The following is a 26,161-nucleotide window of genomic DNA, read 5'->3' on the forward strand; positions in this document are numbered from 1 at the left end:
GAGCTGCCAGAGTACCCTTCCCATATCTCCCCAGTGCTGTAGCATCAACCCGCTCCTCCTTGCTCTCCAGACTGATATAGCTGCTTTTTGTCTCACACGAGCAGTACAGGTGTGGGGCTTGCCCAGCAAGCTTTGGTTGCTCAAAAATAAATGAAGAAAGAAAACAGTTAGCCTGTGCCTCTCCTATGCTTAAATTGACGGTGTCCGAGGGACTCACCAGCCAACTCCGCCGATTCATGCAGGGCAGTGGGGCGAAAGCTTCACCCCGAACCCCGCTGACCCTCCGCCCCCAGAGGGCTTCGTTCCGCCCCGACGGGACTACGCTGCCTGGCAATCACAAACGGGGCGTCCCAGCTCGCCGCCCTGCCTCCTCTAGTTGCTAGGAAACGAGGCTCTCGGGCGGGGCGGGAGCGCCGCCGCAAAGACGAGACGCGACTGTCGTAAAAAAAATCGTGGGGAAGATGTTGTGAAGTGTGGTTGGTGGGGCTTGCAGCAGACACAGTGATCGGGTCTGGCTCCCCGCACTTATATGCCCCGTCCCCCAGACGCTGCTTCCTCCTCCTGCTCCATGTGGGGCCTAGGCCGGGTTCTCGGCCTCTCCTCTTTCTCCTTCTACTATGGCCCGGAAAACAGTTAGCAAGAAGCGGAAAGCGGCGGCCACCGCTGCAGGGCCCGGGGGACTCCAGGGGGAGCAGGTAGGCCGGGGGGGAGCCTTTATCCCTGGTGGGGGAGTATGTGCCGGTGCCCGGAGGGGACGGATGACTGACCCGGAGGTTGCCGTGTCCCAGTGCCCGGTTGGGGTGGGGAGGGAGGGCGGGGGTTCCCGGTGCCTGGGGAAAGTGTCTGGGGGAGGATGGGGAGGAGTAGTCTCGGCCCCGGTGGCGGGGGGTGTCTTGGTGCGATACAACAGCCAGCCCCTGCTTTCTGTCACGGTGGCGCCGGGGGCCTCTCCCTGGTTCCTGACGCCCTCCCCCGCCCGGCGTTGCCTCCGTTGGGTTCAGCCGTTCGGCCCGTAACCACCGAGTCCACGCCGCTCATGGTCTGAGTGATGGTGCGGGGCGATACCGGGCTGGAGGAGGTCGATGAACGGCGCGGTCGTTATCTGACGGCTCCCAAAGCCGCCGAGCTCACGGCGGGGGGGCTGTCGGAGCTGCCCTCTTCTATTTAAAGTGCTTCTCGGTTTCCTCTCGTTTATATAAACATCTGGCATCTCAGTGGTGCTGAACCGGTGTGGACTGTTTTCAATATCATTTTAGCGTTACTTCTTTAGCAATTTTTTATGTTTGATTTTATGTTGCTGAAGGCCAAATCAGCATTTCTGAGTTAATCTTCATGTACAGTATTCTATGGGTAATTTGGAAGACTTCAGTATTTTGCTGAGAATATCTTTGATTTTAGAAGGGTCGTGTCTTAAGCTTGTTCTAGTCGCTTTATCTATTTTCCATTATTCTTTTCTACAGTATGAATGGGATCACTCTGTTCACAAAAGAAAAAGACTCCCCCTGGTGAAAAGGTCTCTGGTGTGCTACCTGAAAGGTAGGGAGGTCAGGATGCAGAATGAATCCAGCTATCACCAATTGTTGCATGGATACGCAGCCCAGCAGCTTCCTGGCCTCCTGAAGGAGAGAGAATTTCACCTTGGAACCCTTAATAAAGTGTTTGCCTCCCAGTGGCTGAACCACCGACAAGTGGTGTGTGGGACAAAATGCAACACAGTAAGTGCCACTTCTCTTTCTCTTTCCTCTGTTAATTATTCCACCCCCAAATGATGCTTACCATAATTGAAGTATGTAGGCTGCCAAGGAAAGTTTTTAGGTGTAGAGTCCAAATTGTGCACAAATTATTTGAGTGAAGGTAATGCTTAATGATCACCCATTCTCATCTGAAAATATGGCACTGTGCAGATGGCTGGAAACTTGAATGCAAGGCCTGTACCTTGATGGCAGTATCTGTCTAATCTGCACAGAGTGATTTACATCTGATTTTGGGATAGAGAGCAACAATGGGGTTGTATCTTTCTTCTTGTCCTCCAAATACAAAGTTAATGAATGATGCTAGCTTTGCTAAATGGTAGCTAATGTGCCTAGTAGAAGTTGCTAGTATGACTTTTTTTTTTTCCATTATGCTCAGTCGTATATGGTTTCATTTTATGTATGATTCTGTGCTGCTGACTTTGAAAAGTTGCTACAAAACTAAAAACTCCAGGTATTCTTTGGAGTAGCTAGAAATGTTCCAAGCTTAAAAAGTGAATTTCAGATATTCAGCTTTTTCACTTCGATTTTTTTTTTTCCACTCTGAATTGGTTTTCAGTGTTCAAATAACTTCCCTTGCTTATGTACCTTTATATGCTTTAGCAAAAATTGAAACCTCTTCAGACTCTTTAACATTTCAAATACAAAACATCACTTTATAGGGGAATATTAAAATAATGTCCTATGTGATTAATAAATGGAGGTGATCATGCTGCTTATGTGATGTTCTCTCTGCTGGAGTTCGTAGCCCAACTTCATTGGCTGAGGTTGGAATTTCATGTATGAAGTTCTGATTGAATTAGTGTAAAATCCCAAATTTGTTCTTTGCAAGTTGGTTAGTGCCATGTAAATGAATCGAGCATTGTAAGCAATGTATAGATCAAGCAGTTCTTAAACCTCAAAGTATATCAGTTGGTGTGATCGTTTCTTTGCTTTTTTTTTTTTTTGCGCAGAAGCCATGCTCAGTGATCTGACTTGCAAGGGACAGTGGTTTTTGTTTTTGTTTTTTTTTTTCATTTCAGATGTTTTGTTATTGTTCATAGTTACGCAGCAGGAGGCTTTCATGCAGTAGCTCTTAAGCAGCGAGGACTAGCTGTATAAACAAAACAGTCTTTTAACAGGAATAAGCCTGAAATAGAATCTCTCTACCTTCTTTTTCCGTGTGCGTTCGTCGTCTTGGCCAGTCAGCAGCCAGTGCTGTTAGTGGAACAGCTTACAGGAGACAAACTCTTGCTGAAACACAAGCTCTCAGAAAATCTTGCTTATTCTAGCAAGATGACTGTGTGCTTTATAAAGCTGCAACAATTTTGCTGTGTTCTTTAACTTCTGTAGTTCCAGCACTGCTACAGCAAAGATAAATGGGCAAGTGCATTGTTAATGCAACGTAGTAGAAAATTGTTTTGGACCAAAAAAATCACAGAACTAAAGAGGGTTTCAACCATAGTGTTGTTCCCACAACATACACTGCAATAAAGTGTATGCTTCCACAGCTAGACTTAACATTACACATGGGCCTTGTCTTTTAATTAAGCAAAAATATAACAACTATAAAATAAGTCACTTAACATTGTGAAAGATTGTATATGAATTATGAATACTGTAATAGTTTTAGCTTGGATGATTTATGTTCACATTTGAACGAGAAGTGCATTAAACTCTGAACTCATAATTATAAGATTTTCTCTAATCTCCTGAGTAAATGACCTAATAAAGAAGAATTCCTTTGTGATTCTCATACGCTGAAGTTGTGGCATTTAAGTTGTGAGTAAATCTAAAACAACTTGCTTGACTTTAATGGGGCTTGCTGTATTGGAGTTGCACATAATTAAAGTTAATGCAACAGAAAAATATAAACCATAGCAGTTATTTTAATCAAAGCTTGAATGTTTTTAGCATTTAATTTCTAAGTTGCCCTTGGCTATGCTGTGCCAGAAGGATTAACTATTTTTACTAACAAAACAAAAATATACTCTTGTCATAGAGGAGTAGGTTTGCTTTTAGTCACTCGACAGTACTAGTCATTATAAACACTGAAGAGAATATGGAGTTCTCTGTCAATGGCTCTTTTAAAATGAGGATTATAACTTGTTCAATTATTTGGGGTTGTCAAGGTTTAAGGCAAGGCGGCAATAAACCGTGGCAGACGCTCCCTGTTACCCCCTCACTTTCTGCCACCCCCTTCCTTTAGATCGGAAAGATGATAGGAAAGATAAGGAGGAAGGAAGAGAGACTTAGACTTGGAAGTTGGAAGGTTTTAAAGGCTTTTACTAATGCTACTAATAAATAGAGAATATATACAAAATATACAAAATCAATCTTGGGTGCTCGATGTGGAGTTGGCGTCATTCCAGCAGCAGGAGCTGGGTGTGCGGAGCTGGCGGCTCCAGCAGGTGCAGGCCAGGCCCCTGGAAGTCATGGGTGGGACTTCACAGCAAACTGGAAACTGGTTGCAGGGATTACAGGGCCTGAGGCCTATAGATCACAGGCAGGGTCCTCTCTAGATGCTGGCCATAGTGAAAGAGAGCTTGACCCTCATGATCACCCTCTTATATAGGGGGTATGATGATTATGGGATGGAATACTTAATTGTTCAATTTAAGTCACCCATTCCATCCACCCCTCCTCAAACACGCCCCTTTCATGATGGAATGTGGGAAAACTTATCAGTCTTTCTTGGCTAGCATAGTAATAAATCTAAACATGAGCTTCTTCAGCATTCTGTTGGTCTCTTATCAGCAGCGAGTACAGCATCTGAGGAAAAATATGCAGGCTAAAACTCAGAAAAGTTCAGTCACTTAGAAGAACTTAGCTGAAAGAAAAGTCACTAAAAGAGAACTGGTCTTGTTTTTAACAAAACCAGGACGGGGTAACTTTTTATCCTTAAAAATATCCCTGGGTATGATTGTGAAGTGAAATAACTGTATTGTTCTCCAGTGGATCCTGGTGCTCATAGTTGAGCAGCTGTAAATCAAATATTTGGGCTTCTTAAAGATGCATGCCTTTTTCTGATAGATTTAGAATTATGGAATGTATACAAGCATTCAAGTGTCTAAAAAATTTAAACACAATCACCTGGGCGTTTCTGAGGCAGGATTCATATTTGCAAGGATCTCCTTGATCTTGTATGCAATGGGCTTCTTAATGTTTTACAAATTCAGATGAATGAGTGGGTAAACCTCTGAGAGGTGCGGATATTTAAGGTGTATCATCATGGCATCTAAATTACCAAAGGATGATACCATGAAGTCTTGAAAGAAACTGCTGTCTATTTTCAGTGTCTTCTGTTCAAGCTTCCCAGAGAAACTTTGAGATGTATATAGGAGACAAGTTTATGGCAAACAAAAACACTGAACAGGAGAATGCTGAAGTTGTGTGTGTGTTGTTGTAGGGTTTTTTTGTGTTTTGTCATGGTTTTTTGTTGTGGTTTTTTTGTTTGATTTTTTTGTTTTTTTTTTGTTTTGTGTTTTTTTTTTTGTTTTTTTTTGTTTTTAATTACTATTTCAGGAAATAACAAAGAATAAAGCAGCTTCTAAAAGGAAGTTCCAATAATAATTTTGCAGCTTCTTTTGTTCCCTTAGTTCCGTGTATGTGTTCAGGACATAATTCTTTTACTAATTGTGAAATTAAAGATGAAAAAATACAAAAGCTGTAAATCAAATCATTCCCTAAATACAAGAAGATTATTAGTTTCCAGTTGCTTAAGAATATAATTGTCTGGAATTTAATATTTTTGTTTGCTTTTTTTTTTTTTTTTAACCTCTCCAGGCAGGCCTGATAGGTGTATTTCTATTTTAAAACTTCCTTACCAAATGCTCTCTTCTGTTTTCTCAGGTGGCTTTTCCAAGATGCGAATGGGTTGCTTCCTGAATGCTAGCTGATATGTTTCCTCTGTTTGGTAGATTGATATGTTGCCTTAGATGCTCTGCTGTAAATCACCAGCTCTTGTTTCTTCTTAGAGACTTTTAATTTGTTTAAGAGATCCCATGTCTGTTCTGTGCATCTCATAGAATTATAACCTAGTCTTGTAGACCTGGGGTTGTATCAGTGAGAATACAATGCACACTTCATAGAATCATAGAATGTCCTGAGTTGGAAGGGACCCACAAGGATCAGCAAGTCCAACTTGTGTCCCTGCATATGACAACCCCACAATTCACACCATGTGTCTGAGGGCATTGTCCAATCACTTCTTGAACACTGTCAGGTTTGGGGCTGTGACACCTCCCTGGGGAGCCTGTTCCAGTGCTCCAGCACCCTCTGGGTGAAGAACCTTTTCCTAATGTCCAACCTAAACCTCCCCTGGCACATCTTCCTGCCATTCCCTCAGGTTCTGTCACTGGTTGCCAGAGAGAAGAGATCAGCTCCTGCCCCTCCTCCTCCCCTTGTGAGGAAGCTGTAGACCGTGATGAGGTCTCTTCTCCAGGCTGAACAAACCCAGTGACTTTAGCCACTCCTCAGGTGGCTTCCTCTCGAAACCCTTCACCAACTTTGTAGCCCTCTTCTGGACACTCTCTAGTAGCTTTATATCCTTTTTATCCTGTTGCACCCAGACCTGCACACAGTGCTCCAGGTGAGGCTGTACCAGAGCAGAGCGGGAGAATCACCTCCCTCACCTGGCTGGCAATGCTGTGCTGGATGCACCCAGGATACGGTTGCCCTCTTGGCTACCAGGGCACACTGTTGGCTCATGTTCAACTTGCCATTGACCAGAACCCACAGATCCCTCTCCGCAGAGCTGCTCTCCAGCCTCTCGTCCCCAAGTCTGTATATATAGCCAGGGTTGCCATGTCCCGGGTACAAAATCTGGCATTTGCCTTTGTTTAACTTCATGCGGTTGGTGATTGCCCAGTTCTCCAGTTTGTCCAGATCCTTCTGCAGGGCCTTTCTGCCCTCGAGAGTGTCAACAGCTCTTCCCAATTTTGTGTCATCAGTGAACTTACTTAGTATTCCTTCAAGTCCTGTAATTTATGAAAACATTAAAGAGCAGTGGCCCTAAGATAGATCCCTCTGGAACCCTGTTAGTGACTGGTTGCCAGCCTGACATAACCCCATTTACTAGAACCCTTTGAGCCCGGCCCATCAGCCAATTGCTCGCTCACTGCATTATGTGTTTATCCAACTGTATGTTGGCCATCTTGTCCAGGAGGAGACTGTGAGAGACAGTATCAAAGGCTTTACTGAAATCCAAAAAATCACGTCGTCAGACTTCCCTTGGTCAACTAGGTGGGTAACCTTGTCATAGAACGAAATTAAGTTTGTTAAGCAGGACATTCCCCTCAAGAACCCATGCCGGCTGGGACCAATGACTGTGTTGTCATTCAGATGTTTTTTGGTAACTCCCAGAACAATCTTATCCATAATTGTTCCAGGCACAGAAGTGAAGCTGACAGGCCTGTAGTTGCCAGAGCCATCCCTGTTGCCCTTCTTGTAGATTGGGACAACATTTGCCAGCTTCCAGTCATCTGGGACTTCTCCAGATTCCCTGGAGCACTGAAAAATCACGGAGAGAGATCTTCCTATGACATTAGCCAGCTCTTTAAGTACCCTCGGATGAATCCCATCAGGCCCCATCGACTTATAGGGATCTAGCTGGAGCAGCAAATACCACACAAGTTCAGGGTTGAATGGGAGTTTATCGTTCTCAGAGTCATGGTACTCTAGCCCAGGATTCTGAGGGACCCAGATCCCATCTTTGGTGTTGAAGTTTCTCTTCCATCTGTGAATATGGACTCTCTGTGGGGAAAATGATTTCTACTTGTTGGAGCGAATAAAGGACACTGCACTCCGATTCAATGTGAACCACGCAAAGCCATTTATTACAGAAACAAGCCTCCTTATATATGCAACTATTTTCTGATCACGCGTCCACGCTCCAGGCATGCATTCGCTAATTGGATATCATCTATGTTCACGAGCTGTCCACGCGCTGGAGTCTCACTGCCGATAGGTCCATTGATTTACGTCACGTTGAGGCCCTGTTATTGTAGAACTGCCTCCCTCCCACAGCAGGTCCTGTTTTCAGCTTTCCGAGGTGGCCTTGAAATTCCTTTGGGCCTGGCTAGTTCAATAACAAATCTCCATCTAACAGAAACCCATCCACATCTACTTGCTTTGCAAGTTAATGTATATTCTGCCTTTGCACCTGTAATGAAGAATCAAGAAGAGTGCTCGTTTCTCATCCCAGGGAGGGAATGAGAAGTCATGCTCCTGCAGTTTGTAACTCTACTCGAAGTCCACTGTGCAGTGACCAAAACTCAAAACTCTGATGCCTGTAATTGACATAACCATTCACCTTTCTTTCAGTGGCTTGTGAGTAAATAGCCAGGTGGTGTTTCTTGTCTCAAGAGTATTTGGTTTTCTGTCAGTTGCATGTGATACCCATGTCTGTCTTCAGAGTCTGGTAGTTTCTTTGCCAGGTATGCTGTGGGTGGTAGAGATGCCCTTTAGTAGCAGAAGTTTTTCCCTTTTCCATCCTTTCCTATCTGTCCACATGTGCTAACTGTCTGCCAGCCTCCTGAAGTTAAATATGGAGAGCAAGACACAAATGAGAACTGAAAAATGTGATTTTGGCAGTGAACAAATTCAGTGATATAAAAATGTGTGCCCATGAGCTAGTAGTGCTTCAGAGTTTCACAGCAAGGTGGAGCACCTGACTGTGTGGTCTTAACTCTGAAAATGTGAATTCAGAGTCAGTCAACTCACTGGCTTCTTTTACTGCTACTCAGTTCTCAGATGTATCTGAGGACAACCAGAGACCACAGATGCAATGCAAAGTGCAAATTTATTTTTGTTACATCACAGTAGTGAGGGGGATCTCCGAAACAGCACTTAAGCTCCTGGGCGGAGGTCACACAAGTGGAGACGCAGGCACTGCAGAATTCAGCCCTGGTTGAAGATCAATGAGCCTGCTCATTTTGGCCTGTATATAGGGATTCACGCAGGTGCGGTTTACCACACTAGTTTGATCTTTGCCTGCAGGAATCTCAAGGATGTATGATAAGGTGCCTTTACAACTCTTTTCACAGGCCTATTATGTAAACACAGGTTCTACTTGTGATTTGTGTTTTTGTATATCCCAGCTACAGTCACTTGATCATATTTACAATTCTTCTCCTTGCCGTTCTTGTGCTATTCCCACACATTCCACCCTCTCGCTCAGGAGACTGCCTCTGCTGGGGCCAGCAACGTCAGAGTTGTTCATTTGGGCTTGTGAGGTGTATCACAGAGCAATTTACAGAGACACACAATAAACACATACAGAAAAATGAATAAACGTATCTCTAGAATAATGCTTTAAATCAGGTGTCCCATTCATCTTGTCAAGGAATTAAATGAGTCATTCAGCCAAGCATTAACAGTAGATTATTTCACTTGCTGCATTTGTCCCAAAGATGTGAAATGTCGTCTTCCATGCTGGCTAGTTCATCATCTAGGTTGAAGCAACACATGCCTTCAAAATTGAAGCAGCATTTACAGCCACTACCTACTAAGAAGAAACAATAAGAAACATTAATGTCAAAATCCCTTAGCATAGCACAATTCTGTAATACAGCTACTGAGTTAGCTGTTAATGAAACACATTGTTAAGAGATGTGCAGCTGTTAATTTCTCCTAAACATTAAAGGCAAATCATTTGGGTACAGTAGAAGCTGAACAAATCTAAAAGTATTTGCATGTTAATCCTGCAGAAATATGTTCTGCGCATGTGCTTGTGATACAAGATTACAAAGCACGATGAGCCAACCTGTGACAGGGGAGGAAAGCAGGAGTGTTGTCGCCTTCCAGCAGTGTTGGAACAATAAAGGACTCAGCATTCCGATTCAGTGTGAATCACGCAAAGCCATTTATTACAGAAACGAGCCTCCTTATATATGCAACTATTCTCTGATCACACGTCCACGCTCCAGGCATGCATTCACTAATTGGATATCATCTATGTTCACGAGCTGTCCACGCGCTGGAATCTCACTGCTGATAGGTCCATTGATTTACGTCTTGTTGAGGCCCTGTTATTGTAGAAATGCCTCACTCCCACGGCAGGTCCTGTTTTCAGCTTTCCGAGGTGGCCTTGAGATTCCTTTGGGCCTGGCTGGTTCCATAACAAATCTCCATCTAACAGAAACCCATCCATACAGCAGTACATAATCTGTTGCTCCAGCTCCTTCAGCCAGTATTACTCTCGGAGAGAATATGCAGGAGGAGCTTAACTATGGCTTGTTCTTCAGAGGATATGTTTTGCCCGATAACTTCACTCTTCCCTCCTCCTGCCCCCACCCGCTCACCTTTTCCGGCCTCCGTCTGGTCTTCAGTCCAGCTGATCTGCCTCTGGCTGGGCCGCTCCAGGCTTTTCCCCAATCGTAGTGAGATGCCATTCAGAGTATCACGTCGGGTCACCGTTTGTTGGAGCAAATAAAGGACTCAGCATTCCGATTCAATGTGAATCACGCAAAGCCGATTTATTACAGAAACAAGCCTCTTTATATATGCAGTTTTTTCCTGATCACGTGTCCACGCTCCAAGCATGCATTAACTGATTGGGTATCATCTATGTTCACGAGCTGTCCACATGCCTGAGTCTCGCTGCTGATAGGTCTATTGATTTACGTCGTGTTGCTGCCTTGTAGCTGCTGAACTGTTTTACTTCCACATCAGATCCTGTTTTCAGCTTTCCAAGGTGGCCTTGAAATTCCTTTGGGCCTTGCTAGTTCAATAACAAATCTCCATCTAATAGAAACCCATCCACATGAAGTCTTGTGCTAATTAAACTGAAGTAGCTAAATTTGTTAATAATTACTAGATGCTTTCCATCTGACTATTTTAAGCTTTCAGAAGTGGTAGGTATTTGTTATCCAAGACTTTAGATATAGGAAATTAGTAGTTAAAAGCAGTTGCTTTGCTCTTCAAATGTAGAACTTGTTTCATTACTGCATTGTGAGATTATTATATCACTCCCTAGAGGTACGAGTGCTGGATCATATTTTCTTTTTTCCTAGAATGTAGGAGTCGCACAGCATATTTATATTTTCTGCTATGGTTTATCATGCAAATTTCTGTCTGGTTTCTGTTGTATCTGAAAAACCCACATCTGCTCTCACAGTCGACAGAACCTGGGCTATCCCCTTGTTTGCTGAAGTTGGAAGTCAGGCCAGCCTTAGATGTTGATTGCAGATGCTTTTCTCTTGTGACAGGACTCTCTTTTTAGAAAGAGTCAATTTTGAAAAGGTCATCCATTTGCTGCAATAGTTACATATGAATTTAGAATAGGTAGGTCTTCTATACTCTTGTTTGGCACGTCAGTCTCTAGCCAAAGGAAAAGAAAAACTTGCACTGATCTGCCTTGACCATGGGGCTGTCTGTAAGTCATTTTCAGTTTTCTTATGCTCTTGCCTGTGAAATTTGTATTTCTAGAGCGTTGTATGGTGTATAAGCTTCAACTTCTTTGGAAACTTGTATGGCTGGTGATTCAGTGATTGAAAAACTGGTGCATTAGTGAACTGCATTTCTTCAGCCTTATAGGGTTTTCCTTTATTTCTGGGTGAAATGTATGACAAATTACCTTATGTCCCACGATGAGCCAACTTCTGACAGGGGAGGAAAACAGGAGTGTTGTTGCCTTCCAGCAGTACATAATCTGTTGCTCCTGCTCCTTCAGCCAGTATTACTCTGGGTTTAACAACCTGGTGTGTGGTAATTGCCCACACAGACTGGAAAGCCATGGCCTGTGCTTTTTCAGATTGGACTTCAATTGGATGTTGGGTCTGTGACACCAGTAACATTGTTCCAATGCTGTCTCCTCTAGATAAAGCACAGGTATTCACTGAAGGTATCTGAAATACAAGAATTCGAGAATCTGATATTAGCCAAGGATGTAACATAAGGGAAGAATTCAGGGTACAAAGCCATACAGCATTCTCAAGAGTTATTATATGAATTTTTACATCTAGATCAATAGGCTGCAGTCCCACTTCACAATCCATTGGTGTGAATAATTCCATTTTCCCTGTAGTTAGTCCTGATACTGCGTCCACAGCAGTGTATATATATTGCCACCCCCTAGATGCGGGCAGGGGGTCCATATAATCAACCTGTTAGATATTCAAGACCCACTGACCCCGTTTTATTTTTCCCCATGGCCTACATAGCGCCTTTAAATGTAACTGTGTACAAGTAGCACAATGATGTGTGCATGTTTTATAAGTATATAATAGCAAGGGGGTTTGATTGTGAGCAATGTCCCATGTGCATGCAGTATAAGCTGACTGACATCCACAAGCTAGATGGACATTTAGAGCTTGAGCATGCAGCTCGACAGAGGTCATATTATTTACTTTCCTATTATTTTGTGACTCAACTGAATCAACTTTATTGTGCTCTTCTATCAACCCTTCACAAGGGGAATCCTCCTCCACAGAAGCTGTAGGAATAAAAGTTCTCCAGTGCCCTAAAACTCCACAAATGGCATGTAATTGTTTTACTGCAGGTGGTACTGGACTGTTTGCTGTACCTTATCTGTCATTTCTCTAATCTGTCCATGCCAAACTATTCCTAAAAATACTACAGTAGCACTAGCGCCCTGTGTTGTAGTCAGATTAATTGCCCAGCCTTGGTCCTGTAAATGCATTTTCTGAAATTTGGCAGCTGCTTCATTTTCTTCTTGTGACACTGCCATAATCAACAGATCATCAATATAATGGCAAACAGTAACGGTATCCAACTGTAGTGCTATTAGGTTCATGCAAAAGTAATTGCAGTTTCAGACCATGAATTTTAAATCATTATAACTAGGCTCAAACACATATTTATTAATCAAAATAGGAACCATTACAATCGACACAGTTTTGCCAACAAGAAACAAGTTTGTTTATTCCTGTAGCATAAAAATCCGTGCTTCAGGATTTTACAGACTCTTGAAAAGCATTCTGCATCCTTCTGGTTGTGGAAGTGTTTTCCCTTCAAAAAGTTGTTGAGATGCTTGAAGAAGTGGTAGTCAGTAGGCGAGAGGTCAGGTGAATATGGTGGATGAGGCAAAACTTCGTAGCCCAATTCATGCAACTTTTGAAGCGTTGGTTGCATAATGTGCAGTCAGATGTTGTCATGGAGAAAAATTGGGCCCTTTCTGTTTACCACTGCTGGCTGCAGGCGCTGCAAATTTCAGTGCATCTCATGGATTTGCTGAGCATCCTTCTCAGATGGAATGGTTTTGCCGGGATTCAGAAAGCTGTAGTGGATCAGACCGGCAGCAGACCACCAAACAGTGACCATGACCTTTTTTTGGTGCAAGTTTGGCTTTGGGAAGTGCTTTGGAGGTTCTTCTTGGTCCAAGCACTGAGCTGGTTGTCACCGGTTGTTGTATACAATCCACTTTTCGTTGCACATCACAATCCAATTGAGAAATGGTTTGTTGTTGTTGTGTAGTATAAGAGAAGATGACACTTCAAAAGGATGATTTTTTTGATTTTCGGTCAGCTCATGAGGCACCCACTTATTGAGCTTTTCCACCTTTCCAATTTGCTTCCAATGCCAAACAGCTGTTCGGCAACTTCTTGTGTAGTTGTAAGAGGATCAAGTTCGATGATTGCTCTCCATTGGTTGTTGTCAGCTTCCCATGGCCGGCCACTATGCTCCTCATCTTCAAGGCTCTCGTCTCCTTTGTGAAACTTCTTGAACCAGCACTGCACTGTATGTTCATTAGCAGTTCCTGGGCCAAATGTGTTGTTGATGTTGTGAGTTGTCTCCACTGCTTTATGACCCATTTTGAACTCAAGTAAGAAAATCACTCATATTTGCTTTTTGTCTAACATAATTTCCATAGTCTAAAATAAATATAAAATAAACAGGAAGTAATAAGTCAGTAGCAAACAACCATAAAGTGAGAAAAGCACATTAAAATTATGTATAACAATAACCATATGTATTTAAGAATATATTCCAGTATCAAACAGCAAATTTCAACAATGCAAAAACCGCAATTCCTTTTGCACCAACCTAAAATATTCAATAGTGTAATTTGATGGAGGGACTGTGTTTGTATCCCTGAGGCAATGCTCGGAAAGTATATTGCTTTCATAGAATCATAGAATCATTCCGGTTGGAAGAGACCCTGAAGATCATCGAGTCTAACCAGAACCCAACCTAACTCTAGTACTAAACCATGTCCCTAGGAACCACCAACTCCATTTGTTCACTGTGTGCACAAGTGCAGGCACGTCGCAAGAAGAGCCAGAGGCCACAAATGCATTTGCAAAGAGCAAGTTTTATTTTAGTTACCTCTCTACTGGGGGATCTCCAAAGTAGCACCTAAGCTCCCATGCAGAGGTAACACAAGCGGGGATTCATGCGCTGCAGCAGTTCAGCCCTGGTAAGAAGATAAGTGGGCCGCCTGCGCTCACCTGTATTTCAAGGCTTCAAGCAGGCGCAGCCTCTTGCTCTTTCTCACAACAACGCGGGAATCTCAGGCACAATGATAAGGTTTCTCACAGGCCTATGTTATCTAACACAGAGGTTCTACTTGTCAAGCACACAAGGTCAGTAAAACAATTAGTGTGATGTATGTGCTTTTTCTACAGACAGCTGCAAGTCACTTGAGCGTATTTACATTTAACCAACCTCCTCGCCAATCTTCCGCTATATTCCCCACAACTCTTTGGGCCCAGCCATCCAGCCAGTTCTTTACCCAGCGAAGAGTACGCCCATCCAGGCCATGAGCTGCCAGCTTCTCCAGGAGAATGCTGTGGGATACAGTGACAAAGGCTTTACTCAAGTCTAAGTGCACAACATCCACAGCCTTTCCCTCATCCACTAAGTGGGTCACCTTGTCATAGGAGGAAATCAGGTTGGTCAAGCAGGACCTGCCTTTCATAAACCCATCCTGGCTGGGCCTGATCACTTTGTGTTCTATGTGCCACGTGATGGCACTCAGGATGATCTGCTCCATGACCTTCCCTGCCACCAAGGTCAGACTGACAGGCCTGTAAAAGCCAGGTAAAGGCAAACTGGTCTTGCATTGAGGTGGCAAGAAGGATGGGGGGGGTGGGCGCAGTGTTGGCAGTGGGTCTGTGGAAGAGCTGTCTTTTGCTTTAACTTCCCATTGATTGATATGTACTGAAACAGAAGGTCTAATTACCCGCTATGCCACATTAAACAATGGCACAATTTGAGGAATCAATTTCTCCTGTTGTTTGTCCCTGCTAGGAAGATGCTATCTAACATCTGCATGTAAAGGCCTATAATGGATATTATTACCGTTGCTAGAGAGTGTTGTCTTGTAATCCAATAATGTGATCTGCACACAGAGCTACTCTTCAGGAGCTCTTTGCTCCCTGTCCTTTTTACTTGTGTATTCTGGAAATGTTTTTTTAAGTGCTGTTTTATTGGTTTCTGTCTCTCTGCCCCTCAATCACTGCACTGGAAATAACAAACTGAATTAGTTTGATGTTATGGACTGCCCTTCAAAATGTAGATCTCTTGTCACAGTTGCTTGGGGTGTGTATGCAACAGAGATGTCTCATCCCTTCCTCCCTTTGCCCCCTGTTGTCAATGTAATCCCTACTCTGCATTTGGTTAAATGCAAGGTGACCACTTGTACTTGTATCCCATGAGATGAAGACATGTCATTAGATTTGCTTTAACTAGTGGCCATTGAAAATTGAATGAAAACTCCATAAAAGCGTTTACTTCAAGGAGGGTCTGTTTTGTTCTTGTTGATATTGATATAAAACAAGAACCTTAATGTACCTTCTCTCCTGAATTGTAGTAGGCTTACTTAAAACTCTTTTTCCTGTTAAGACTAGTGAAAGTGATGCTTTTGTTTGTTCCTGCAGGGGATATAGTTGTAATGTGTCAGATCTACTTTTACAATGACTTTATCCAAAGAACTGTTATCAGTGGCTCAACATCATTGTGCTTTATGAAAGGGGAGTACCTCCACGCAGCTGACTGTGCTCATTGTTTGCAGAACTGTTAGAGGTACAAAGCAAAAGCAGTTGCTGCAGATTTTGGGTGATGTCATCTATTTATAGACTGCAGTAAATGAAAACAGAATCTGTTTTGTGCTGTAATAAACTTCTGTGGTCAGCTTTTTACTGTCAGTCTCAATTGTGTTGCAATAATTTAATGCTTATATAGGTGGGAAACTTTGATATGAGAATTTTAACTTTTGTTTTATCTCAGCAACACGCACTGTCTACTATTTTTGCTGAATGAGGCTATATACAGAATCCTGATGCTGGTTATAGCCTTTCACTTGCACTGAAACAAGTAGTTATAGTGAAAACTTAAACCACTGTCCAAATCTGGAATACCTGTGATGCATTAGAAATCAATCACTTGAATCAAACTGCTTTTCAGTGTTTCTCAGTGTAACATCAGTGGTAGTTCATGAATATAATATGGGCAGGAAAAACAAAATTAATGTGAGGTTTTGTTTTGTTTGTTTTTTGTCTTTTTGTAGTTTTCAGAGTGAATAGATGCATCCTCAGTTCTTGTGTGCTTAGACTACATAATGTGTATTAGCAGGCAAAATGGAAGTTACAAGATCGGGTTTATCTTCTCTGAATTGTGCTGAATTGATTGTGGTTGATAACTTGAGGCATTTTGGTTTCCACTGACCCATAAAAAGTACATTTCTCATTTATCAGTCTTAGGTGGTGGTTACTACAGAGAATTCATGTAGTCTGGAATCTAGGCATACTTGCACCCCAAAATGAGGGAGATAGCAACAAGAGCCCAGTTCGTCTTGACAAATAGTTAAATTGGCTTGAGATATCACTGAGAAAGCTGTTCCAGGTATCATTAGTGGTAGGATGCTTCCAACTTGACCAGTCAGAGCTCTTTCAGAAGAAGATATATAAACTTCAGGGAAAACATCAACAGAAGGAACATTAAAATAATTATTAAAAAACACCCCAACTTCCCAGCAGCTCCTCATGAGTCACTCTTGGTAGTATTTTTTTTTTTTTTTTCCTCTTTTTCCTCCTCATCTCTTGATGAGACTGTCCCTTTGGTATTGCTTGACTGCACCAAGTTGTGCTTCTCTGCATTCTACTTGTTGTCTGGCAGCACAGCTAAGTAGTCATTCAGGTTTAAGTGGTGACATGCCAGGTGGTCTGTCTTGGTCATCTCTATGCTGTCCCTTCAAGCCTTTCCATCTTGTCATCTATCTCTCTTTGAGCCGATTGTTTCTGTCATCAGTTTTGTCTTGTCACTTCTCTGTTTCTGCATTTTGTGTTGGGTTTTTTGTTGTTGTGGTTGTTTTCCTGCCCCTCCATCCCCTTCTGTCATCACTCTACGGTCTTCTGCCCTCATCCTGGGCTCTGCTATATTGTGTTCCTCTGGCTGGCTGGTTTTAAGAATGTTGCCCTGTTGCCTTGGTGCTAAGTGTAAAATGAACATAAAGACAGGAAGGGAAGAGCTCACATAAGGTTGCTTCAGTGGTTGCTGACATGAACGTTGCTTATAACTTTTAGGCACTTGTAGCCCTGATATTCAGAGGGTTAGCCAGAACCAAGAATGAGGGAATGGGGCTAAGGAGGTGTCGAGGGTTTTGATTGCGGGGTGACAATAAAACCGTGGCAGATGTATTGTTAACCTCCTCTCCCCCCTCTTCCCACTTTGCCCCCCCCCCCCTCCCCCCTTCCCACTAAGGACAGGCGATCGGGAGGAAAAGAAGGACAGAGAGAAGAGACTTGGAAAAATTAAAATTTTTTACTAATGCTACTAATAAGAATAGAGAAAATAATACAAAATATACAAAACCAATCTTGAAAGTCTCAGCAACTGCAGAGCCGGCACCCGAAGTCCTGGGTTAGACTCTGCAGCCAACCGATGCTGGATTCAGTCTCTCACTAGGCCTCAGTTCGCAGGGATGACTAGCAAGATCCTCTCCTAATGTCGGCCATAAGGAAAAAAGGGAAAAGGGACGAGATCCTCGTGATCTCCCACTTTTATATGAAGTATTCAGGTGAATGGAATGTTATACACAGTTGGTCAGTTTCTTGGTCACCTGTTTCTCGTTGCCCCTCTCGTGAGATGTCCATCCATGCTTATCAATAACTTTGCATTCCATTGCTATGTTTACCAAAACATGTGTCTGGTTCTCCAGGAAAATGCAGCTAATATGAAGGCTTTATCTGACAGGCAAATTCACTAAAAGAGAAACTTGTTTTTTAACAAAACCACAACATTCTACCCCTTATAATAAGCCATTCACGGTATACTTAAACCTTATCAATCCAATCTACCAATACAATCTAATTAATCACTACTACTATATATATATACACATATGTACATATATACACAGGAGTAATTCATCTTAATCAGTGGACCATCCTTTGAAAAGTTCATTAAGTTCATTTTGTCACAACAGTCTCCCAGGGCAGGAAAAACGGTACATCTCATCATCTCATGACCACTGTTTGTGGGTTAAAGACATCAACTTCGAAGAAGTTGTCAGGCGCCACTTCAAGAAGCTAGCTCTGGTTTCATCACCACTGTCTTGGTCTGAAAGACACTTATTAAACACTGTTAGTATGGCAATTCACATCATGCAGTTCAGTATTGAATATTTTCACCTAAAATCAAATCCCCTTGAGGTACACACCAAACTTCTCCATACTTAAGCATCACCCACCAGATGCTGCCAGGTCCCTGGGCAAAAACAATCCCACGAATGGGCTTGCCTTTGCCTGAGGCAGGAGTAACCCAGACTGTCTTTCCTAACATATTTTTCATGTGTACTACAGGGACTTTATCTCCTTCCACAGTACGAAGAATTTCTGATTGGGCAGGCCCGGCTCGATTGGTTGATCCTCTAGTGTTGACCAACTAAGTGGCTTTTGCTACATGTGAATCCCAGTTTTTAAAGGTTCCACCACCAAGTGCCTTTAGTGTAGTTTTTAACAAACCATTGTACCTTTCAATTTTCCCAGAGGCTGGTGCATGATATGGAATGTGATATACCCATTCAATACCATGTTCTTTGGCCCAATTGTCTATAAGACTGTTTTTGAAATGAGTACCATTGTCTGATTCAATTCTTTCTGGCGTACCGTGTCACCAAAGGACTTGCTTTTCAAGGCCCAAGATATTATTTTGGGCTGTAGCATGAGGTACGGCATATGTTTCCAACCATCCGGTGGTTGCTTCCACCATTGTAAGTACATAACGCTTACCTTGACGTGTTTGTGGAAGTGTAATATAATCAATCTGCCAAGCTTCTCCATACTTATACTTTAACCATCGCCCCCCATACCATACAGGCTTTAACCATTTTACTTGTTTGATTTCGGTGCAAGTTTCACATCCATGAATAACCTGTGAAATAGTGTCCATAGGTAAGTCCACCCCTCGATCGCGAGCCCATTTAGATGTTGCATCTCTACCTTGATGCCCTGAAGCATCATGGGCCCACCGAGCTAGGAAAAGTTCACCTTTATGTTGCCAGTCCAAGTCCACCTCAGCTACTTTAATCTTAGCAGCTTGATCCGCTTGTTGGTTGTTTAGATGTTCCTCGGTGGCTCAACTTTTAGGCACATGAGCATCTACATGACGAACTTTTACAGGCAGGCTCTCTAGCCGAGCAGCAATGTCTTGCCACAGTGTGGCAGCCCAAACGGGTTTACCTCTGCGCTGCCAGTTGCTTTTCTTCCATTGCTGTAGCCACCCCCACAAGGCATTTGCTACCATCCATGCATCAGTATAAAGTATTGGCCACTTTTCTCGTTCAGCAATGTCCAAAGCCAGCTGGATGGCTTTCACTTCTGCAAATTGACTAGATTCACTTTGTCCTTCAGTGGCTTCTGTAACTTGTCGTGTGGGACTCCACACAGCAGCTTTCCACCTTCGATGTTTTCCTACAAGACGACAGGATCCGTCTGTGAACAGTGCATACTGCTTATCAGTCTCTGAAAGAGTATTATGTGGTGGTGCTTCTTCAGCACGTGTTACTTCCTCCTCATCTGGAGACATCCCAAAGTCTTTGCTTTCTGGCCAGTCTGTAATCACTTCTAAGATCCCTGGGCAATTGGGACTTCCAATTTGAGTTCGTTGCGTGATCAATGCAATCCATTTACTCCACGTAACATCGGTTCCATGATGCGTAGAGGGAACCGTCCCTTTGAACATCCAGCTCAGCACCGGCAGTTGAGGTGCCAGGAGGAGATGTGCTTCAGTACCGATCACTTCTGAAGCAGCTCGAACTCCTTCATATGCTGCTAGTATCTCTTTTTCAGTTGGAGTATAGTTGGCCTCAGATCCTTTGTATCCTCGACTCCAAAAACCTAAGGGTCGACCTCGGGTTTCTCCTGGTGCTTTCTGCCAGAGGCTCCAGGTAGGACCATTATCTCCGGCTGTGGTGTAGAGCACATTTTTAACGGGTAGTTGGATTTTTTGCATAAGGATTAACTTTTGCCATCAGCAAATCCATCTCTGATGGTGTGATCTCACCTATTTCTAATTGTGGGATTCTGGCTTGTACAAAATCATTCCTTTTTTGTGTCCTCATCACTCATGGTATGACTCCTATCTGTTTTGTCAGCTTTCCTTTATTCACCACCCAAACAGAGGGTTCTGAAATTACAGTCCCAGTTTCCCTCAAAGTAGTTGCTCGAGTGCCTACATTACCCATAGCGTTTTTCACTGCTGGTATAGTTTCAGTGAGGCAGGTGCACCTCTCGAAAGCTGCATTTTAATACTTCCTTTGCTGCTACCCTGTCCAGATCGGATGCCGTAATCAACACATAAGTGATCCCCATCTGCCACACTAAATTAATACCCTTCTCCATTGTACACCAATTTCCGAGGGAGCCTATCTTCGTTGTATCTGATCATCATTGGCTATAGGGCTTAATAAATCTTTTTCATGTGCTAAAAAAGGGATCAATGCAGCTCTGCTACATCAAGCTTGCAAAATTCATGCCAGTATTCCTTCCCCGTTCTTCTGCTGAGAGATCTCTAAAAATTCCCTTAAATCTTTTGGAGCGTAAGGACATGTGACCTCCCCCCCCCCCCATCTGCTTGTTCCTGCTGCCACATTATTTGTATGGGGGATTGTGCTCCCACCTCCTCCCTTTCATTTAAGTCAGGATCACATTCAAACTCAGTATTGGAGCCTGAATATTTCCATCCTATTCCTCGGGATTCCAAGACTCTTTTGTGGTGAGAACACGAACCTGAGAATTCAAAAACTTACTCTTTCCATATTTATCCCTTTGTTTATTAGCAATACACGCTACCATCTGCTCTACATTATTTTGCAACTCATAGCACTGCTCTGCTTGAACAGTAATTACTTCTTGTGCGATCACCTTTGCATCTTGTAAAATCCCAACCTCCTTTTCCAGTTCTCTTATTTTACTCTGTAATGCAACAACTTCATGGTCAAGAGCTCTAAGAGTGGTAATTAATAGCCATCGTAATCTCCCCACTAACTTGTGAGAAGAATCCCATGCCACTTTGCATGGCACCATGCGCATAGCCATTTCAGTTGCCGGGGGTGGGGGGGGGGGGGGTAATCACTGCCCCCTCATCCATCTCAGGCCATGCCTCATGCAGAGCCAATTTAGCCAGGAAAGTGGCCACGGGGTTCCAGGGCTCCATACTGGGCCATGCTGGAATACAGAGAGTCACGAGCACGGCCTCCCCAGTCCCCCACTTTTTTGCAAACCATGGCATGGCTGTTTCTAGCAACTGCTGACCACAACAAATGTGTGAGCCAACACAGGCAGGTTGCAGGAACAACCAGAGGCCACAAGATGTGACACAAAGAGCAAATTTATTTTTGTTACCTCGCTACCAGGGGATCTCAGAAACAGCACTTAAGCTCCTGGGCAGAGGTCACACAAGCGGAGACACAGGTGCTGCAGAATTCAGCCCTGGTTGAAGAACAATGAGCCTGTTCATTTCGGTCTGTATATAGGGATTCACGCAGGCGCAGTTTACCACACTGTTTTGATCTTTGCCTGCAGAAATCTCAAGGATATATGATAAGGTGCCTTTACGCCTTTTTTCACAGGCCTGTTATCTAAACGCAGAGGTTCTACTTGTAATTTATGTATTTTTCTGTACCCCAGCTGCAGTCACTTGAGCATATTTACAATTCTCCTCGCCATTCTTGTGCTATTCCTATACACAAAGCATCTGAGGCCTGCTATACTGCAACTGAAAAAAAGATATTGGTAGCATATGAAGAGGTTCAAGCTGCTTCAGAAGTGGTTGGTGCTGAAACACAGGTTCTCTTGGCACTTTGCTGGTGCTGGGCTGGATGTTCAAAGGGAAGGTCCCATCTATGCATCATGCAGCTGATGCTACATGGAATAAGTGGTTTGCACAGATACTGCTCCCTGGTTAGAGAGCCTGCCTGTAAAAGTATGCAACATAGATACTCATGTGCCTAAAAGTTGGGCACCAGCAGGTGGATCAGGCTGCTATGATTAAAGTGGCTCAGGTAGATTTAGACTGGTAACATAAAGGCAAGCTATTTCTAGCTTAGTGAACTCATGATACCTCAGGCCATCAAGGAAGAGATGTAACATATAGATGGGCTCATGATCATGGGGTAGACTCAGTCGTGGATGCTATTGCACAGGTTATCCATGAATGTGAGACATGCGCTGCAATCAGCCAAGCCAAATGGTTAAAGCCTGTAGGATATGGGGAGCGATGGCTAAAATATAAATGTTGGGAGGACTGTCTGATTGAATATATTATACTCCCACAAACCCACCAAGGCTAATGCAGCTGTGTCCTGTCCCAACTGATGGGATGAGGGATGAGTTAACTCTGAACGCGACACGTGCCCTGACTCAACAGATGAGATCAGGTGTGAGTTAACTCCGGGTAATTCTGCGTGGCAATGCGAAGTGAATGACAGACAATCACTCCGGGGGTCCAATTATGAATTTACTAAAAGCACATGGTGGTATACAAATTACAGCAATCAGTGACTTGGCAAAAGTATGTTATAGTAGCTGGTATGTTATATATAGCTGGTTGTCTGACAGATGGTTCATCTCTATCATCCCAATTAGGCCATGAGGCCTTTCACAGCAACACTGTTAATTGTCCTTATCTTCCAAGGTGTCTGCCTTCATGGCCATAAAACTTCAGGAAAGATAAGATGAGGTGTCATCTATCTCTTCCTCCCAAAGTAACAAAAAACAGACATAACAAGGCATAACAAGGTCTTTGTTCTGCTAAGCATGGGGGGAGTACTTCAAGGTTGTCACAAGCTGGCCCTGCCCAATCAAAACTTCCACATACTTTGGAGGGGATAAAGTCCTTCTAATGCACATGAAGAATATGTATGGGAAGACAGTACAGGTTAGTTCTGTCTCAGGCAAAGGCAGACCCACTCACACCTTTGCTTTTGCTCAAGGACCTGGGTGCACTTGATTGGTGATGCGGAAGGATGGGGAAATCTGATGTGTACCTCAAGGGGATTTGTTTTTGGGTGAGAATTGACAATGAATTAAACTGTATGATGCTAATTGCTAAATAACCCTGCCAGTGTGTCATCACTACTGTAGTGCTATATGCCATATGAATGGTATTATAGTGAGAATCACCCAAATTAATGAAGATTGAACTTTTAAACTGAGCAAAGTGCAGCAGTGATGGAATCATAACTGGCTTCAGCAACTTCCTCAAGATCAACATCTTCAACCTGCAAACTGTGGGCATAGGCCACACCAGATAGACCAGCCACAGACTCTGGATGCAGCATGCAACGATTCAGCACCACATACCATTTTTCCTGCCCTGAAAGACTGTTAGGAGAGATGGAGTCCAAAGTCATGGATTAAATTAACTCAGTGGACATTTTAGAGGGATGGCCCATAGACTAAGGGAATGATATCTGTCTGTGTGTATCTGTGTGTATGTGTGTATATATATATATATATATATATATATAAAGGGTAGGAAAAGTAGAGATGATCAGTTTGAAAGTGTAGGATCTGGGCGTGATATAGATGGTATAGAATAAGGGATGGATGATGTCCTGGGTTCAGCTGGGATAGAGTTAATTTTCACAGGAAGCTGGGAGGGGGCACAGTCAGGGCAGCTGACTCAAACTAGCCAAAGGGATATTCTACACCATATGACATCATACTCAGTATATAAACTGGGGGAGCTGGTTGGGGGAGGGAATTGCTGCTTGTGAGCAGGCTAGGCATTGCCAGATGGTGAGCAACAGCATTGTGTATCCCTCGCTTTGTGTATTCTTTTATTGTTATTATTGTTGTTTATCTCTTCCTTCGTTGTCTTGTTAAACTGTTTTTATCCCAACCCATGAGTTTTACCTTTTTTTTTCCTGATTCTCCTTCCCATTCCACCAGGGGAGGGGTGAGCAAGTGAGCAGCCACATGGTACTTAGTTGCCTGCTGGGGCTAAACCACAACACTTATTTGTTTGATAATAACTTACATCTCCTGCTCTTTTTCTCCAGTTATTTGTAGTAGATGTACAGACTGGTCAAATTACCAAGATTCCTGTTCTGAAAGATCGTGAATCTGGCATGGTGAATCAGCAGGGATGTGGTATCCATGCCATTGAGCTCAACCCCTCGAGGACCCTTCTGGCCACAGGTGGAGACAACCCCAACAGTCTTGCAGTTTATCGTCTACCTACACTCGATCCTGTCTGTGTGGGAGATGTAAGTGGGAGTATTTGGGGAAAGTTTATTTTGTCACAAGATTTACTACTTTGAAGTGCGTAAGGTCAGATCAAGGTTAAGATCTGGGAGTCTTGTAGTGGAGAGTGAATTTTTGAAAGCTTGAAAACATTCCTGATTAAGTTGTCTTTTTTGACAGTGACATGTGAAACGATTCTCAGGGTTCTGAGTCAGATTTCTTCTTCCTCACCCTCATTCAGGTTTACTTCAGATTACTTTTAAGCATTGAGAATGTAACAAAATCTTAACTGTTAAAGTCTAATTGTGATGATGACCTCTGAAACTAGTTTTAGTGAAAAAGTTCTTTTGAGAAATTGAAAAGATGATAAAAGTTGTTCAAATTTTCCCCTTCTCCAGTGCAGCTTATGTACGTATTATTCCAGAAGTGGAACTTGGCTTTGAGGATTAGTTCTAACTCAGTGGCTTATGGCAGTTTGGTACACTCTGGTACTGCTTATATTCCTGAAAAATCATGAGGCCTTTTTAAAATAGCCAGTCCTAAGAATAAAAAGGCTGAAATGAGTATAGTGATGTCCTGGAAGCACTTCTCTCTCATTTTTCCTTTCTGATTCAGGACTTCACATAGATGTTAACTGCAACAGCAGAGGTCAGTCGGGTCAGAGTTTCTGCAGTAGCAGATAAGCATCTGCAGAAAGGCTTGACTCTTAAGATTTCTATGACTTGTTATTCATTTGTGTGCTGCTGTGACTCTGCAGCTTTTCATACAGAAATAGAGCCTTAAGGTCTTTTTTCTCCACAGGTTTCTCACCTGCTAAAGAAAAGATTCTTGAATTAATAGTCTTGAAAAATTAATCTGCAGGTCATAAATTGTAAACATAATGTTTTGTTTACTTTTTATAGTAGGGATGTGCATTTGAGGAAATAAAAGTATGTAGCTACTTTACAGAAGTAAAGAATGGTGCTTTCAGAATGGAAAAATCTAAGTCCTTAGAAATGAGATCAATTTGTCCTTGGTCAGAGACCTGGTTTTCAATCTCTAATTGCTCTCTATTAATTATACACTTCAAAATTAAAAAAAAAAAAAAAAAAAAAAAAAAGTTAAAATTACTATTAGGTACTTTAATTGCTCCAGCTTGATATTGGAATCTTATCTGAATGTTTTTAACATAGGTCTGTCCTTCTGAGTTTGTACTAATTAAAAAAAATCAAAGTGAAGAATACTTGTCTGCTTTGAGACCACTCTAGAATATAATGGCACAGAAAATCTGTCTCTTTTTCTTTTAGGATGGACATAAGGACTGGATATTTTCAATTGCATGGATCAGTGATACTATGGCTGTTTCTGGTAAAGTCTTTTTTTTTTTTTTTTTTTCCTACAATTTTATACTGATGTACAGCACTTGATAGGTCTTAGGGAAGCACCTTTTTTTTTTCAAGGCATTTGAAACCACTTCGAACTACTTTGCCTATTTAAACTATTCTTGGTCTTAAAACAAAGCAAAGCACAGTACTATTTGTAGGGCCCTGGTCTAGATTTGATTTTTTTTTTTCTGGTATTAGAGGGAATGTTACTGTCTCTACAGTGGGTGTTGTCATGAGAGGGTATTATCTAAACACAGTGCATTAAAGGGAAGGATTCTACACAAGAAGAATATCAAGAGGGGTGTTGATTATCAGTTAATAACTTTGGAATACAGCAGAGCAGTATTGGTTTCCTGAAATCCTATGAAAGACTCATTAATGAAAACTCAGTTTGTTTTATCAAGCTATCAGTAAAGTC

The 26,161-nt window shown here is 42.7% G+C and overlaps 2 protein-coding genes across 4 annotated transcripts in view; one reads left to right on the forward strand and one right to left on the reverse strand.

Annotated features, from left to right (window-relative positions):
• Window positions 1-378, reverse strand: part of LOC135577196 (ubiquitin-associated protein 1-like) — a 73,178-nt gene extending 72,800 nt beyond the window's left edge. Inside the window, exon 1 of one of the 2 annotated variants that reach the window (XM_065045085.1) lies at window positions 218-378. The gene's annotated coding sequence lies outside the window, so the exon portion shown is untranslated. The remainder of the gene's footprint in view (window positions 1-217) is intronic. The other variant, XM_065045093.1, reaches the window with a different exon arrangement.
• A 19-nt stretch (window positions 379-397) lies between these two features.
• LOC135577197 (DDB1- and CUL4-associated factor 12-like) overlaps window positions 398-26,161 on the forward strand; it is a 103,470-nt gene continuing 77,706 nt past the window's right edge. Inside the window, exons 1-4 of one of the 2 annotated variants that reach the window (XM_065045097.1) lie at window positions 398-695; window positions 1,461-1,715; window positions 24,196-24,402; window positions 25,666-25,726. In XM_065045097.1, coding sequence (XP_064901169.1) covers window positions 618-695; window positions 1,461-1,715; window positions 24,196-24,402; window positions 25,666-25,726 — 601 coding nt within the window. In that variant the 5' untranslated portion in view covers window positions 398-617. The remainder of the gene's footprint in view (window positions 696-1,460; window positions 1,716-24,195; window positions 24,403-25,665; window positions 25,727-26,161) is intronic. The other variant, XR_010468766.1, reaches the window with a different exon arrangement.

The sequence above is a fragment of the Columba livia genome, chromosome W (genome assembly GCF_036013475.1).
Source record: "Columba livia isolate bColLiv1 breed racing homer chromosome W, bColLiv1.pat.W.v2, whole genome shotgun sequence".
Classification (NCBI taxonomy): Eukaryota; Metazoa; Chordata; class Aves; order Columbiformes; family Columbidae; genus Columba; species Columba livia.